Source organism: Ptychodera flava (assembly GCF_041260155.1).
Source record: "Ptychodera flava strain L36383 chromosome 23 unlocalized genomic scaffold, AS_Pfla_20210202 Scaffold_23__1_contigs__length_28996876_pilon, whole genome shotgun sequence".
NCBI classification, from domain to species: Eukaryota; Metazoa; Hemichordata; class Enteropneusta; family Ptychoderidae; genus Ptychodera; species Ptychodera flava.
Genome location: NW_027248277.1, coordinates 331,959 through 349,513, shown reverse-complemented (window position 1 = coordinate 349,513; position 17,555 = coordinate 331,959). Strand labels below are relative to the sequence as shown.

General features: G+C 39.5%; 2 protein-coding genes across 3 annotated transcripts; both read left to right on the top strand.

Annotated features, from left to right (window-relative positions):
• The first annotated feature begins 511 nt into the window (after positions 1-511).
• Positions 512-3,018, top strand: LOC139124269 (S-antigen protein-like). The gene is made up of 2 exons (XM_070690411.1): positions 512-691; positions 1,219-3,018. The coding sequence occupies exon 2, from the start codon at positions 1,234-1,236 to the stop codon at positions 2,758-2,760; it is 1,527 nt and encodes a 508-aa protein (XP_070546512.1). The 5' UTR covers positions 512-691; positions 1,219-1,233; the 3' UTR covers positions 2,761-3,018.
• Positions 3,019-6,399: 3,381 nt separating this feature from the next.
• LOC139124268 (A-kinase anchor protein 5-like) lies at positions 6,400-14,014 on the top strand. Of its 2 annotated transcripts, none has more exons than XM_070690409.1 (3): positions 6,400-6,546; positions 10,575-11,772; positions 13,649-14,014. In XM_070690409.1, exons 1-2 carry the CDS (start codon positions 6,489-6,491, stop codon positions 11,768-11,770), a joined length of 1,254 nt encoding a protein of 417 aa, XP_070546510.1. In that variant the 5' UTR covers positions 6,400-6,488; the 3' UTR covers positions 11,771-11,772; positions 13,649-14,014. The 2 variants fall into 2 exon arrangements, with proteins under 2 accessions (XP_070546510.1, XP_070546511.1); XM_070690410.1 differs by having other exon boundaries at positions 10,575-11,776.
• Positions 14,015-17,555: the final 3,541 nt, after the last annotated feature.

The window sequence follows — 17,555 nt, the reverse complement described above, 5'->3', positions numbered from 1 at the left end:
CCGGCTCTGTGTCTGTCTGTCTCTATCTTTGATTCTCTTCCCCCTTCCCTCCCTCCCTTCCTCTCCTCTCTCTCTCTCTCTCTCTCTCTCTCTCTCTCTCTCTCTCTCTCTCTCTCTCTCTCTCTCTCCCTCTCTCTCATATACAGACAGACATGCATACTTGGAGAACACGACCATACACTTAAAGAAGACAATTCAATTGTTATATTGAATAAATTCCATCCATCTTAAAAAGATCAAATGAGGGCGCTCTGCGAAATGATCCACACTCAAAAGAAGTACAGAATCTCGTTTGGCAGACTGTCAAAGTCGCATTGCATGTTGTCATTCCATGAAATTTTTCTCGGTTTTCAGATTTTATACTTGCGACCGAACATGCTATTGAGAGCATATACCAGGATTTATTATCATATCGTGATTTCATGACGTCACATGTTTTCAAACCTTGCCCCAAGGTGCACGTCTCACAAGTGTTTGTTTACAATGTTATATTGATCAAATATTTCTTATCACTGCATACTGTTCTGACCTTAACCCTATCAGGCCATTGTTCTGTTATCTTATCTGCCTTGTTGTCGCTGTTCATTTCTTAGTTTTGCAAAGCTGCAGTTCACGCAGTACATCTCGCAAAATTTTCGTCTTGGTGTTTCTTTGTATCCACGCGCCAACAAGTCTTCAGAGTTGGAAATAGGTGAGTAAGGCAAAAATGCAACTGTTATTTTATCTGTTTTAACTAGTTTTATCAATTCAACGTCACTTGAATTCCCACAAAACAGCACGAAAATGATGAACTCACATATAAAAAGTTTAGAGCTATCCATGAAAGCTTACATACATAGTATACACGTCTACACCTTGGTTATCCTATCGTTACACGTCCAGAAGGTGACAACATAGCAGCGCGTGCAAATTTTTGTCCCCAAACTTACAAAGTGTTACTCCATTTTGACTTGTATTTTCTCAGGGTTAATAATCTTAACAAAGTAATATCCATCGATTACATGTACGTCAAGGTCATATGACAATTATCCACCTTTGTGAGAGCTGATCTGTCGAGTCGTTCGTTGCAATGAACTCCAAAATGTAGAATATTAGAATTGTGTTGCTCACTTAATTATGATTATTTATGTACACGCTGTCACTGCGTAAGTAATAAAGAACTGTAGGCAACTCTACTCTAAAACATTATACAAAAGTCTGATGTATTTGTCCTTGCAGGTACTGTCTCTTAAAATGCGGTGCGAAGTTTCACTGCGATTGGTCTTTCTTTGCCTAGCTCTACATCTGGCCGTTGGTGGCGTAATTCGAAGCTCCAAATCTCTTGTGCGGGAGAAACGAGATGTGGGACCGGACAAAGTCTTCGAGAAACAAGTTGATGATTTCTTGGATGAGTTAATCGGCGCCGGCGATTCAACAGAGCCTGAAAGAGAAAAAGCGCCCTCACCGGACACAAGCACCTGGTGGGACAGTTGGTTTGAAGGCGATGAAGAGACAGACGATGGAAAGGATGAGAGTTCACCAGAGAAAACAGATTGGTTGGACGAACTTCTTGGTATTGCTACTCCAGAGAAATCTACCGAAGGAAACGATAAGAAAGAAAATTCAACACGTGGAACCGGGCCTGGAGAGAAATCAACAGACATTCAATATGGACAAGGTAATTCCGGACCAGGAAGCGGCAGTCAGGGTTATCCTTGGATTGGTGGTAGCAATGCTCCTCCTCATAATCAACAAAGCCGTCCAAGTGGTCAGGGTGGTCAAGGAAATGGAAGACCAAGTGGTGGTAGTCAAGGCAACCCCTGGTCAACTGGTGGAAGTCAAGGCAACCCCTGGTCAACTGGCGGTAGTCAAGGCAACCCCTGGTCAACCGGCGGTAGTCAAGGCAACCCTTGGTCAACTGGTGGTAGTCAAGGCAACCCCTGGTCAACTGGTGGTAGTCAAGGCAACCCCTGGTCAACTGGTGGTAGTCAAGGCAACCCATGGTCAACTGGTGGTAGTCAAGGCAACCCCTGGTCAACTGGCGGTGGTCGAGGCAACCCATGGTCAAGTGGTGGTAGCCAGGGCTATCCTTGGTCAGGTGGTCGTGGTTATGGCAACCCTTGGTCAGGAGGGCAACGTCAAGATTACGGCTGGCCTGGTGGCCATGGTCATGGCAACCCGTTGGCCGGTGGTCGTGGTCATGGTCGTGGTCATGGGAACCCGTGGACGGGAGGTCGTGGCCAGTCTTGGAGTGATTTCGATGGACAGGGTGGTTATAACACAGGCTTTGGTAGTGATTACAGTGACAGCGCCCTGTTGACTGCCTTGCTTGGAATAGAAGATACGAGTGGTAGGGATAAATATCCATGGAATGCTGGGAAGACACAGGACTGGACAAATGACAAAACTGGAGGTGGTACTAATCCCTGGTGGGGTTTTGGTGACCCGGGTGAGTACAATTGGCATACCGGGCTGGGACTTGGTAAACCAGACAATACAGAACCCAGAAACTGGTGGACGGCAGGTGGTGACAGTGATGATAAGGATAGCGGACGTGAGACTGGATCGTGGTGGGGATGGGGCGGAGGCAACAGTAATAATGATGACGACGATGATGTCTTCGACAAAGATGACACTTCTGAGGAAAAGGATGATGATAAGTTTGGTGACGACTGGCACGAGACAAAGCAAGACAACTTCTGGGAGACAGGTGGTGACAATTGGTGGGAAACATCTGACGACAACTTTTGGGATACTATCGGTGATAATTGGTGGGATTAAAAACACAATATCGACACTGATCTCAAGATAAAATGAAAGAAAATAGATCTGTAAAACAGTCGTAACTGTGATTGATGAAATCCTCATATACATAGACACGCATTAGTAGTCTGATACTCAGTTTGTTGTTGGCACACCTTATGTCTTTCCGCAACTTTTACGTCAATTGACAAGTGTTTGAAGTCTTGTCGAAAAATAATCAACTTTCAATCAAATAGCAATAATAAACGATAATGCCAAACAGTGGCTATAATGTAATTAGAACCTGGTATGTGTCGTTTATCAGTGAACTGGTTCACCCTGGCGTATCAATGTGTAGTCAAAAGCATATGATTCCATAAGTAACAAATGGTACGTCAAATAAACGTGTACACACACTAATCTCCATGTCAATAATATTGGTAGAATTTCAACAGCCGCTAGTCCCATTATGGCAGTGGCTAGTCAGTGGAGCTCCAACGTTTCGCCGGGCACAAGCGCCTGTTTGAAAAACAAGCTGCAGACTTTAGCTCGCTATTTATTATCAGATATCATGATAATTTCCTCTGTTGTTGATAACTTCTTCTAAGAAAAAAAAACTGAAAGGACAGAGATAGGCAGTGTACACTATAAATGCAGAGGATATGTGTTGCAGTCACTGACAGGTACTAACAGTGTTCCCTTGGTAGACGATCGAAGGCCGAAGGCAGAAGTAGGTTTTTGGAAGGAGGGAAAGTATGACATGAAAAATGTGCGAGCAGTCTAAAACTAACAAAATAACATACTACGTAGCAAAATTATTAAATACACCGATCGGACATGCCTTCTAAAGTTCAAGTCTTTGTTCTGGTCACTGCACGTGACTAATATGCCAAATTTGGACGAAACTTCATTGTCAGACAATGTTCGGCATTCACTTTGCCATGTATTGTTGTGTAAGAGTATGATTCAAATTGGCAAATAACATGGATGCGGCGAATTTCCCGACAGTGAATTTTTCTTTTAAATTGTACCTACTGTTTGCGTGAGTAGATATGTAATTTCGGTGGTTTTGACTTTTTGCAGATTTTTCATGACGCACATTACTTTCACAAAAACACTACTAATATTCTGCCTTCGGCCTCATGCTACCAGCCTTCGGTTTTCAAGCGGCTATCAAGCAACTCTGTGAACACCTGTGCATTTAGTCCTCTTGGCAGATATTCTTGGTGCTAAATCGAATGACATATGTTGTATTTATTAGTGCACTAAGGGGCCATCGTTTATAAAAGGTGACATACGACCTACGTAATAAGGGGCGGGCTATCGGCTGATTTCCTCCCACGTGCGTCAAAGTTGATAAAGATTTTCGGATTGTCTTCCAAGCTTGGTGTACGTAACCGAGACAACATCGGGAGTAATGCCATGAAGCAGGGTTTTGAAGTGACTGTAGTGAGTTGTAAAATAACGAATTACAAGTGAAATACTTTGTTGAGATTTTATCTATGATTTAAATTTATTATGTTTTCAGTTTAATGTTCATTGAGAACGGATAGACCATGGAATATTGAGATAAAAAACTTTAACCAGCTTACTAACTGCAGTTTCAATAAATCTTAGCGCTGTCGACAGCTGTCAATCATTATGATGGAGACGTCGGCTTCTTTTCATTCAGTTGTATGAGGGCGCAGAAAGGTATGACAATCGCTACACATCGGTATTTTATTTTCATATTATTGCCTGGTCCTCGCTGTTTTGTTAGATCGGCTAAGTAAAGTCTCCCTTGCTTGCTTTGAGGGAGGGTCCCTGCCCGAGTTGACACTCCTGGCAAGCGAAGCTGCTAGATATCAGCGTTACGGGGAATTTACCCAGGGTCATCGTGAAATCAGAGTTTACATTCAAAAGTGACACAATGTTTATCTAACCTATCCTTTTCGAAGTGACCGACCTTGAAAAACCCCTGAAGAAAGATTGCTAACGACGTTGGAGACAATTATCGATGCTCGTTCGACACGTTCATCTCTATAAATATTAGCCTATAGAACATATAATAACAACCCACGGATTCTGTGTCCTCATGCAATGTTTGGTCCATGTGTTGTTTGACTATCCTCCTTCGACACCAGCATCTCTATGAATATTATAAAACATATAACGACGACCTATCGTTTCTATGTCCTCATTTAATCTGATTGGTCCACGTGTTGTTTGCTTATCCTCATTATTCAGGAGTAACCAACAAAACAAACAAACAGCACTTCTGACAAGAATGGAAAAAAATTACAAGTAATAATCTCTTTCGGCAAACCTTTGTTAGGCTGACATGATAATTGTACCTTGACTTGGATGAGGGAATCGTTACTTGAATATTGGGATATTTTATTGCTTGGCAAGATGGTACAGGGTTTGATATATCAAAATGTGCTTGTACAAGATTTAAAACCTTGCGCAAGGTCGAAGGTCATGACCTGGCGCCAGCTGGTGATATAGATATAGCGTGACACGTCGCGATTACAGCGCATAAAACACGAGTTAACGCGAGTACAATTACTGATAATGCTCGATAAATTCAGCAAATATAAGAACACGATGTCGGTGTCCGGTGTTGACATCGAGTAATAATGGCGACACAGAAAAATCACAAACCTTTCAGTAATATTTGTTGGCTTCAGGTCCAATTCACATTCTATCTCGCGGATTGATTTGTTATTTAAAAACGGACTACGTTTGAAAGGTAGTCACCACTTGCATCAATTGATGTCAAATTCGCTTTCTTTGCAACTACTCTTTTCAACCTTTGGTATTGCAATTACGTTTTGAAGGAAAACGACAGTCCCTGTTTTTGGGCGGGAAATCAATCGACAGACCTAGGGAAACCTGTCTGTAAATTTACGATTCAAGCGCAAAAATTACTCAACTGAAGGCGATTACTTGTAAAATTATAGCAAAGCAATGGGATAATTGAAATCCTCTACACAAAATCTTAATAAATCTATATTTATGTCACGCACCTGCAATATGACTTGATCAGAACTATTTCTCGGGGTCACGTGGTCAAAGCATGATTTCTGTGGACATTCATTTGCATAAACCATTTGGAACACCGGATTACAGGGCACAGCTTGCCTCTTCAAATCGCAGCAGTCCATCTTGGTTCATATGATGAGTTGCTAAATACTTTCCTATCATTGAATATGAAAAGTGAACAAGATTTCATGAAATATGGATAAAAAATCTGAAACAGAGATTTTCGTGCTATGAAATTCCATGGAATTTAGTAGCACAAGGTTGCTGTAAAACGAGTACAGCATCTTTTGATAACGGATTATTGGACCTTTTACTTGCACAGCCAAGCAAGAAACATTTGGCGGGATGTTGTTACTGCACACAAACACTCACAAAGACACACATAAAACACAGCTTAACAAAACACAGCTGGCACAACATTGCGAAATGAAAACTCTGGTCTAAATTATTATGAGGAGGGGGAGAGAAATTAGCCGCATTTACTTTATTTTCGAGAAATGAGAAAAATGTGAGAGAAAATGCGCGAAAATTTCTACAACGTAATGTACAATCACCCAGTGTCGTGTTTTTGATTCAATAGAGCTATGCATCAATATGTATCAACCCATTCAATGGCGTTATTATCAACCCTGTTATTAAATGGACTAGCCTTGCTAGGAGTATTTATCATAATATTCTGCATACCTGCGCAACACTCATCATAGACACCCTGCAGACGTCTTGTTGACAACGTGGCTACAGGGATGAAGACGATGTGGGCATTTCTGTTGCTACTAGCAACAGTGTGGCTGCACAATTCTGGTAAGTAATCCCTCAAAATGACCGGTCGGATCAAATATTTTATCACTTATGCTGCATGAACACACCAATATGAAGAAAGAAAGGACCATTTGTAAAATGGACTAAGAATGTTTAGATAATCGAAATGAATTATATATCAATTTCAGGATAGATAACCCTACAACGTTCATGGTTAGAAAAAAAAAAAGAAAAAAATCGAAATTCGGACAGAGACATGGTGTTATGAACATTGCGCTTCATCTATTGTGCGCATTCAGGTCACGTAAAAGCAAGATTGCAGATCGTTTCAATGCTTGTCCGACCATCTCCAATGATACTCAAACATACCAGATATCTGATATTTTGTATTAAAATAATAGTTTACGTGAGTACATAAATCTAAATCCAACAGAATAATTTAGCGATAGTTTACAAATATACAGAGGAGAGAAACTTACGTGGCAAACTATTATTACGACATTACAAGAACATTAATTGTTTTACATTTGTATCGTCGAGATATTGCTGCAATATAGCAAGAATTATCTAGATCTGGTTCTGTAATGAAATGACACAAAATATACAACAGAGCTGGTTACGTGTGCACTTTGTTAGACATTTTTCTCTTAAAAGGAGTGTTTATTTGCCTTTTGCCAGTAAAATGATAATCGTCACTTTTTTCTTTCTAACGAGTTTTAAATTCTTCGCAAATAAATCAAGGTATACATTAAACTCGATGAATCGTGAACATTAATCAAAATTTTGATAAAGGTCTCTTTGAATGGCGCCAGACTTTCATCAGAATCAATATGATGCAATAGTTGAAATGTTTATTTCGGACTATGTGTAATAGTAGACTTGCTGAATACGCTACATATATGGACTTATAGACATCACGTGAACCAGTACAGATAAATGTTCCAGTAATAAGATTACGGTTATAACATTTTACATTTTAATAATAATCCATAATTTAAAAAAATTCTCAGCATCTTATCACTCAAAAGCCTATCACCAGCAACGTTGCTGCCACCAGTATAACAATCATCATCACCACCTACATTTGTAGTTATTGTCATTACCACCACTTTAGTACATGTTTCCACAGCACTGACACCAAATTTGACATAATGATAATATGCCGCTTTCCTGTCGAAAAAAGATCTTGAAAATATAAGATAAAAAGTGTTTTGCCGCTTCTTGTGTAGAAGGGAACGGGAGCGGTGGGCTTTCACTACACCTGCTACTTCCTCATGTAGCAACCATTTCATTAAGTGTTCGACTTTGCCTCTTTATGGTACAATGCGCCTCGGGGACAAAAATTCGTACCCTCAATTTTTTTACAATACTTTCCACCGTCATAGTCAAAATCAAATGTTAATTTTTTTCTCCATAGAGCTGACACAGGGATGGCGGCCATTTTGAAATGTTGGGTTCTTTGTTTATAAAACTTTGCACGGTGATCCTTGTTTTTATTCGAGGAAAGTTTGAGCGACAGCTTGTCGTTCACTCTATAGGCACATAGTACTTTAACCCTTTGAATGCCGTTAGTTTTCCCACCAAAATTTTAGTGCAACATTTTCCCATTTTTTATGCATTTTCCTGTAATGTTTTTGATAATTTTGCACAAAATGGACATCATATTACATCGGTTACATTTTTTTATCAAAATTTCTGCAAAAATCTGAAAAAAATTGATTGGGGTATAATTTGTAAAGGTGACAAAAATTGACTTTGGCGCTCAAAGGGTTAATTTCTGAACTGCCACAGACGGTAGCCTACGATCATTTATTGTCGTATTTTGAGGAGAAGAGAAACATCCTATTCAGCGTTAAAAGTGAAAGTAAATAAAAATCCTTTGCACAAATCAGCTGCTATGCAAAGTGTAGTCTGCTGGCTAATAGCCTAGCATATGATAGATAAATGGAAGTGACGCCTTTGTGAAAAAGATCAGTGTTCAATTGAAATCGAATGCGTGCGCGTTAAGAGACGTTGACAGCTGTGCACGACTAGCATGTGGTGTCGCTAGGGAACACGTGTGGACAGTTTTCATTTCACCAAAGAGTATCAGATTATTGAACATTGATTCCGATTGATTGTTTTGCCAGGATGCTGCTTATTGCAAACATATTGACATGAATTTATTCGGTAAAAGACAAACTCACTGTCAGGATTTATTTTGGGTAACAACAACAACAATACCGGCAGCAAACAACAAAAACACTACAACAACCATGACAACGACAATAATAATAATAATAATAATAATAATAATAGCCATCATCATCATCATCATCATCATCACCATCATCATCATCATCATCATTTGTAGCGTATAATGATATCTTAGTGGACAGTGTTTGGCTATAGTCGGTAGAGGACGTAAAAATTAAGACCAACTTTGCGCGTATGTCAAATTATCCCTGTTGATGATATAGCTACATGCAGAGGCGCTGTTGTTACAAGATGGTTTTACAAAATTATACCGATTGCTTTATTACCGTTGAAAATGGACAATTTTGGAGGTCCCTAACTTCATTATGATACGTTTTGGAAACTTGATTGTACGAGTACAATATGGCTAAGCTAACATACAGAGAGAAAGACAAAGACAGACTGACAAACATACAGACAGACAGAGTTGGATAGACCGACAGGAAGACATAAATATGCACGGGCAGATACTTTAACTGATGAACGACTGGACAGATATGTTGATGAGGGATAAATTAATAGGAAGAGAGATGGAGAAACATATAGATACACAGACAGAAAGACAAATAGACAGTAATTTGTATCGGTAGACATTTGCGGAGACAGCGTCACGGACTGACACGCAGAGAATATAGATAGACCGGATGAAAGAATGACAAACGGTATAACAAACAGGTGCAGCTAACGAACAATGCACTTTTTAAGGGGTCCTTATTATGATAAGATCTATTGTGCAGGACGAGTAATGTGAACTGACTAATTTAAAGTCCAAAGGGTAATTAATGAGCTTTTCATAATTTGTCCACCAACTGAATTTTTTTCGACTTGCCCTCCCCCCCCCCGCGCACTCAAAATTCATTTGACCCACTCCCCACATATTTTTGCCTCGTTACTCTCCGCCCGTTGTATACTATGAAAAGAATTTCCCTGAAATTTTATCATTCCCCTGCAGACATAAAGCTCCCCTGCCTTGTGATGAAAAAACCTGTTGATTTTCCCCTTTACCGTTATACAAGTGCGACAAAAAAATAAAATCTTCTACCTGCCAGCTAAAAATATCTCCCATGGCAAAGCAAAATTAAAATACCCCCTGCCCTCAAGAAATTGCTCCCGGAATAGCTTTTTCGGGGAATAGCTCCGTCGGCTGCACCTTGACAAAGGGCCACACGAACACAGAGAGGCAGAGACACATAAAGACAGATATACAGTGAGACATGTAAGCAGATGGAAACAGACGCAGACACAAGGATAGAAATATACGATAGACGGTAGGGTGGACGGCAACACAGACAGATAGGAAGAGCCACAGAAAGATGTGCAGGCAGAATAACGTAGATACAGAGGGCAAACAGATGGACCCATCGGCGGACCGACAGACATATAGATATTTTATCGCATGCCGGCTTCTTAGCAATCCATAGGTCTCTTCTCCGGTTCCCAAGCTGTCTGTCTGTTTAATTGTGCTATGACACAAAACAGCTAATATAATTGACAAAAAGAAAAATATAGATAAATGTTGATTGGTGAAATGGTCTTCAAACAGGATAGATACTTACAACAACGAATGCAAACTCAAAACGAGATCGACACGGCCGGCACATATATCTCTGAAGAGAAGCATACGATCATAGAACCAAAATTCACTCTACAGTGAGGAGAAGTATCCGCAATGAGAACTTCTGTCGTTTCTATGACACACCAAGTGTGGGAAGGTTAAACTTATTGTTCATGTGCTTTCTTTGACCTAAAATGTTGAACAAAATTACTATCTTTGACTCTATCATTTTCAACGTTAGATTTCAACCAAACTTATTATCATTTGATGTCATTTACAGGGGCAAACCCGCTACACCGAACAAATCGTGTGGTTCATATGAACCAGGGTAAACCTCAACTCACAAAAACAACTGGACAAAAGATCTACGTCAATAATGTATTGACAGCAAAAGTTTCTGATGACGACTACGGAACTGGTAAAGTATATGATGATATTCCTGTTGGGAAAGTGTTCGACGATGAAATCGGCACGGGTACTGTGAGCGATGACGAACCAATGACAGGACACGTCTTCGATGACCTAACTGGTCATGTCTCCGACGATCTGATTGGTAGAGTTTCTGACGACGACATAAGCGTTGCTCGCGTAACTGATGACGAACCAATGACAGGACACGTCTTCGACGATTTGATTGGGAAAGTTTCTGACGATGTTGTAGCACGTGTTTATGACGATGAAATGAACGTTGCTCGCGTAACTGATGACGAACCAATGACAGGGCACGTCTTCGATGATCTAACGGGCCACGTCTCCGACGATTTGATTGGGGAAGTTTCTGACGATGTTGTAGCACGTGTTTATGACGATGAAATGAGCCTTGCGCGCGTGACTGATGACGAACCAATGACAGGGCACGTCTTCGACGACCTAACAGGCCATGTCTCGGACGATCTGATTGGAAAAGTTTCCGATGATGTTGTCGCTCGCGTTTATGATGATGAAATTGGCGTTGCTCGCGTAACTGATGACGAACAAATAACAGGACATGTTTTTGATGATATGACCGGTCGTGTATCCGATGATAAGATAGGGAAAGTTTCTGATGCTGTCGAAGCACGTGTTTATGACAATGAAATTAGCGTTGCTCGCGTAACTGATGACGAGCCAATGACAGGACATGTCTTTGACGACCCGACAGCCCGTGTCTCCGATGATCTGATTGGTAGAGTTTCTGATGATGTTGAAGCTCATGTTTTTGACGATGAAATAAGCGTTGCAAGAGTGATTGATGAAGAACCAATGACAGGACATGTCTTTGACAGCTTGACTGGTCGTGTATCAGACGATGCCATAGGACAAGTTTACGACGATGAAATTGGCACTGCTGAGGTAACCGATGATAAACAAATAGAAGGCAAAGTTACCGATGATCTTATTGGTCAGGTTTCTGATGATATGGTTGGGCGAGTATCCGACGAAATCAATGGGCGGGTCTATGATGACGTCATTGGGGAAGTATCTGACAATAAATAAGGGTAGGTAAGGCAGTCAAACAAATGTTTGCCTAATACGATGTACTTTGCATTAGACAATGAGGAAGACGTCTCCACTCTAATGACATTCATCAGTTATCAAATCTATCTTTACTTACGTCTGTTTCAAGGTGATTTATCAAATTAAACCGCATATCAATCCAGAAAGCAATGCATTGAGAGCAATCCGGATACTTTATTTATCGCCTTGTCTATTACTCAATGAGATAAAGGGGCATTTATGATGTGAACTTGACTTCAGCAATGGAAAATCTACTGGTTGATCGTCATAATTTGAAGACACTTTTTTGGCTATGGTTTTTAACAAGTTTACACCTAAAACAAAGAATAACGACGAAATGAGCCTCAGATTGTTTTATTCTCTTAAAACCAACTATAGCCATCCAATAAACTATTATGGTGTTGCATCTGTTCGCTATTGTGCAATTCAGAGAAGTATGACGAAAGGAAGTACATCAATCCCGTGTAAACAATATTGAAGTTCAACCGTTTTCTTGGTGGTATGGTTTTTTGTTTCACTCAAAATACATTATTTTCCATTTTTCTATAAATAGCGATATTTAAAGGGACAAATTCGTTCATATTCTGCAATTTTTACTGAATTGTGTTTGGTAAAAAACACTATTTATATTAGTTGACATGTTGAAAGACACTGAATGAATGAGTGACCATGGATAACTTTAATGCCGGTTTTTCGACTCGATAAATAAAAACCATTTGCAGAAAGAATAAAGACTGTACCATAAATTATAGCGTATTCGCTACAGTGAGCATACGCGTCACGATGTAAACAAACAGAGTTAACCGTCTTGCACATTCTGAATATGGCTCTATATCCAGAACGCAGTATTGCAGTTCGGTTTCCATGTTATCAACGTTGTTTGCTTTAGTTGCATTTTAATAGTCAGCTTTGCATGCGGATCTTGACGACCAATCATATGCTTCGATATCCCTTCTTTGCTACAAAAGGTCACGTCAATCAATCAATCAATCAATCAGCAAAAGTTTTGTCTTCGTAATGGGCATTCCAAATCTGATGTGCTAGCTTTTCGTTACCTCTCAACTTTTGCCAATACAAATAATGACACAACGCACAGAAAAATCTTGACTTATACAGTGACAAAAGCACAAGGTTAATTAAATGTGTACTGTATTATGTGTACTGTATTATGTGTACTGTATTATAATGACTATATTATCAGGGATATAAAGCCTGAGATGATTTGCATACTTTAAAAGAGAAAATCCCAGTTCTCATATCTAATCATAATTTAATTATATAATTATATAAACAAAGTTCAAGTATTCAATGCAATAAAAGTGATATTAAATTGAGAATAGCTAAGCCATGATACGTTATTGCATCACATGCCTTATGTCTCGAACGTTACAAGCACGTAGGACTTATTGATAACTTGTTAACGACGTAGAGGGCAGTATAGTCATCGTTTGACTAAAACTGAGCTTGATCTACTTTCAACTTAACGAAACTTTGGGATTAAAAAACTCATACTTCTCGATTTTTCTTGAAAAGTAAAAAAACGTTTCGTGACGTCATCCGCCGGGATCGATACAAGCAATGTAGTGTTTACAAAACTATGTAAGAAATTCCTTATTCGTACTTGACATCGAAATGGCATCGTAACCGGGCTTATGGTTACCATTTGTAAATCAAAGCAATATATAGGCTGAACGCTATGTGGGAGATGCACGTAATAAATACCCTAATAAGGGCGACATACCGTTGAGGCAGGAGACCAATTGTTCTCTTTAGGTCGGGCAAACGGTCACTTGCCCTCGGGCAAATGGTCACCTGCCCTATTACACAATTGACTTGTATTCATTTGTTTGATTTCAGGTAAAAAGTGAGGTGTGACATTGTAAGGTGCGTATTCGGCGTCCATGGTAGTTGGTCTTACTGCCGCTTGCATGAGCTGAAGAGGGCGGGATTTATGAAAAATACTATACACCACAGGATAAATCGTTACACAGGGCATGTATAATTAACACCCCCCAACTGCAATAATAATTTATCTTGCAAACAAAAACCCACGTGTTAAAAGAACAGGATTATGCACATTATACTATTTGTTCTAAGTGCTGAATTCACCAACATATACTCATTCAGTCACACGTTTCCGACACATTATTAATAATGATAGAAGTCTCTGGCGTTGTAAGCATTTGGTAGAATTAGTGGAATAAAATATGGGATAAAACACAAGTGTCTGTAAGTTATTAAAATCCTATCTTTGACTACAAGTACCACCAATAACTATGATTTCATTGTTTTTGACTGGGCAATACCATGTGAGATCTGTTGAGTCTCTTAGTAATTGAATCGTTGCAAGGATAATTATCTTAATGACATCATCAGAAGCTTTACAAGCCGGAACTCTGGTCCATGCGTTGCAAACCAATTTCGATTCAAATGGAGAACTCATCCCTAAACAGTATATTTTCATTTTCTGAATAACTTATTCCGTTGTAAGTATTGGATATTCGAAAACTGTGGTCATGTTGTACATTTCTGGATTGCATATGAATTCTGCTTCCAAATGTCCAATGAGGCTGCCTCTTCTCCATCATAAAATTGAAAGCAGCAGCTGCATTTTGTTTACAAGTAATGTGTCTTGATTTCAGACCAAGGTTTAACATTGCACTCCATGTCCGCAGTTTGGGATTATCATTTCACACTTTTTGCAAAGGTGACTACACTTGCATTAAAACACACATTTGCTTCGTAATAGATTCGATTTCGAAGCTACGTAGCGCCAACGAGAATCGCACGAAACTATTATCGCATTCTGAGGTATATTTTAGTTTACATAGACTCATGATTTTCTGAACACGCAGCCGCCTAGGTGGCCAACTTTGGATAAAAATATCCACACAGAGGGAGAATTTTATCTTTAAAGATTACATATTGCCTTAATAATCTTTTTCCAACATCGGTTTAACCTTTCTAGATTGCAGTTTTAGCTCGTATTGCATCATATCACTGAACTTTTCTAATCATTGAGCCTCCTACTGGAACAATTTTTTATAAAATCTCGACTCATTGGTAGACTTTAAATAAAAAACCAATAGTGCTACTTTCTTTTAAGAAGACATTTAGCCCTAAAACAATCAGAAGATTTTCAAGATACAAGAGTAAGCAGATTTATGTTTCCCTGGAAGGTAAGAGTAACTAGACAAGTGAGCGTCAGAAACGTTTTTATATATTGCAATTGATAACTCAGGGCGACATGTGCGATTTACTTCTGCGTTTCGAGTTTAGCGCCCGTTGGCGGTGCAGTTGCCACCAACGTTCACTGTACGTTGTGACGTACCTCAATAAATTAGCATATACATGAACGGACCCAGCTGTGAGGTAATCAGGCGTATCTCAAGTTGCGCACCCTCTCGAAACCTTAGAGGGAACACAGCATTTTTAGGTAAACCCCGAAAAGATACGACTACGTCGGGAAATTCGTGCACTCCGGTGTTAGTTTTTATTTTTGGCCTAAACAGTTCCCGTACATGGCCTGGTCCTTGAAACCACTTAACCCTTTCACCACCATGGTTTATCCCAAATCCATTGTTTTCTATGGTAAAGTTGGACCTGTATACATTGAATTGGGGATGAAAGGGTTAAAGAAAAAGGAAAAAAAAATCTTGCAGCAACACTTCGTTTTACTTTACATTGCCATGCATGCTTTAAAGAGTCTTCATTATGTTGAACAAGCGTGCCTGCAGGATGGTGAATCAAACACAGGTCCTACTTTCTTCACATATTTTTTTCGTGTAAACCAAAAGCACTCCGCATGACAGTGAACTAACTCATCTCAACAAAGGATCCACCATATTTGAAAAAAATAAAAAAAATAAAAAAAATTAAAAGGGGAAAAAACTTAAAAAAACCCAAACAAAACAATTTTGTTAATTTTTGCTTGAACCGGAGTCATTCATGGTCATTGACCTAGCAAGTACACTGGAGTCATTCATGGTCATTGACCTAGCAAGTACACTGGAGTCAATGAGTTTTAACGATGCAAAAGTTTGCTATTATTGGTCCCAATCAATTTCGGGAATGTGCCCGACTGTTTCTTCACTAGGTATCTTCTGCAGTGAATGTGACAGTCTTATTTTTGACTGCATTAAAGCCTCTTTATCTTTAGAGCTGTTTTTATCCAAAAACAGACCTACTAGATATGTATATATATGTCCGGAAAAGTTAATCATATGCTTAAATATAAGGTAAATCTGCAAAACAAGTTTATTTATTTGAATTGAAAGAGAAAAAAACCGAAAATTCGGCAATCTTGGGGCCGAATCGCAGCGATTTCGAAGCTGTTATCCAATTGGTTGGCAGAATCTTACCGTTATAATGAAATAATACAAATAAACTCCCTAAGTTGCTGTGAATAGTGACAATCGACCAATCAGATATAACCTTGCAAACACGCTACGAGTCAGCCGGAATCTTGTGACTTTTTGTCCGCTCGGGCGGAACTTTTTCTTTTCTGGCGGCTACGGATAAACGCCCTCACACGGCCGAGTACGACGCCTCTCCTTCCTTGAGAGAGACCTACATTTTCTGACACTTACTCCTCACTTCACCTAACACATCCGTAGGAATAAAAATGTTTTTCCCCAACGTATCTTTTGCATGTTCTTCTCAAATTAACCACGCATTTCTCAGGCACTACTTTCCTTGCAGACTATGGAGAATAAAAGAACTCCGCACGACAAATGACCTAACTAATCTCAAGAAAGTTTCAAACGACATTAATTAAAATATTGCGAGCTAAAACTGACTTCGAATCTGAAGCTCAATTTATCAAAGCATTGCTAAGGTTTGTCTTCGTGAGTAACCGTAGCACACTCTACGACAGTCAACTAATTCATCTAAACAAAGAAACAACACATATCGGAAACAGTTCAAACCGGATAAAATAACAAAGAAACAAAACAAACAATTTTCTGCACTTTAGATTCACGCGCAGTCTCTCAGGGTCATTGACCATACAATTAACTGGAGCTAAAAAGTTCCAAGGATGCAAATCTATGCTGTTTTTGTCCTGATTGAAGAATGTGTCAGATGATTTCCTAGTTCGATGTCTTCTACATAGAATGTAACAGGGTTTTTGATGACTCCATTGAAGCCTACCTATCTTAGGATATTTTTCATCAAAAAATTGAACTGCTAGGCATGTCAAATAAAGGTTATAATTGGTTGCTCGAATAAGAGCTAAATCTGAGAAGCAAGTATATTATTTGAATTTCGAGAGAAAAAACGGGAAATTTGTTTCCTTAGGTCTGTTTTTACAAAGCCGTGTACTCTTCTCTCGCGAGAGACAGCGCGGTCAACCTTCAAATGGGCGACGTCCAAGGCCTCTCTCAATGCAAATGTTATGACCTATGCAAATAAGATGACCCAGGCCTATCCACAATACACCTACTCAGTAGATTTACACATATTATGGCATAAGGTGACCCGGCCTATCAACAAATATATGGAGATGACTCGGGCCTTTCCACAAATACATGTACACACTATTGAGATGACTCGGGCCTATCTAGAAATACATGTACACGCTATGGAGATGACTCGGGCCTATCCACAAATACATATACACGCTATGGAGTTGACGCGGTCCAATCCAAAACAATTACGGCCTAGATCCTGTCTCTGCTTCTTTGAGAGCGACATTGTTTTCTGACGGTCCCTCCTCAGCTCACCGTACACATCGTTAGGAGTATTAAAAAGTTTTTATCACTTA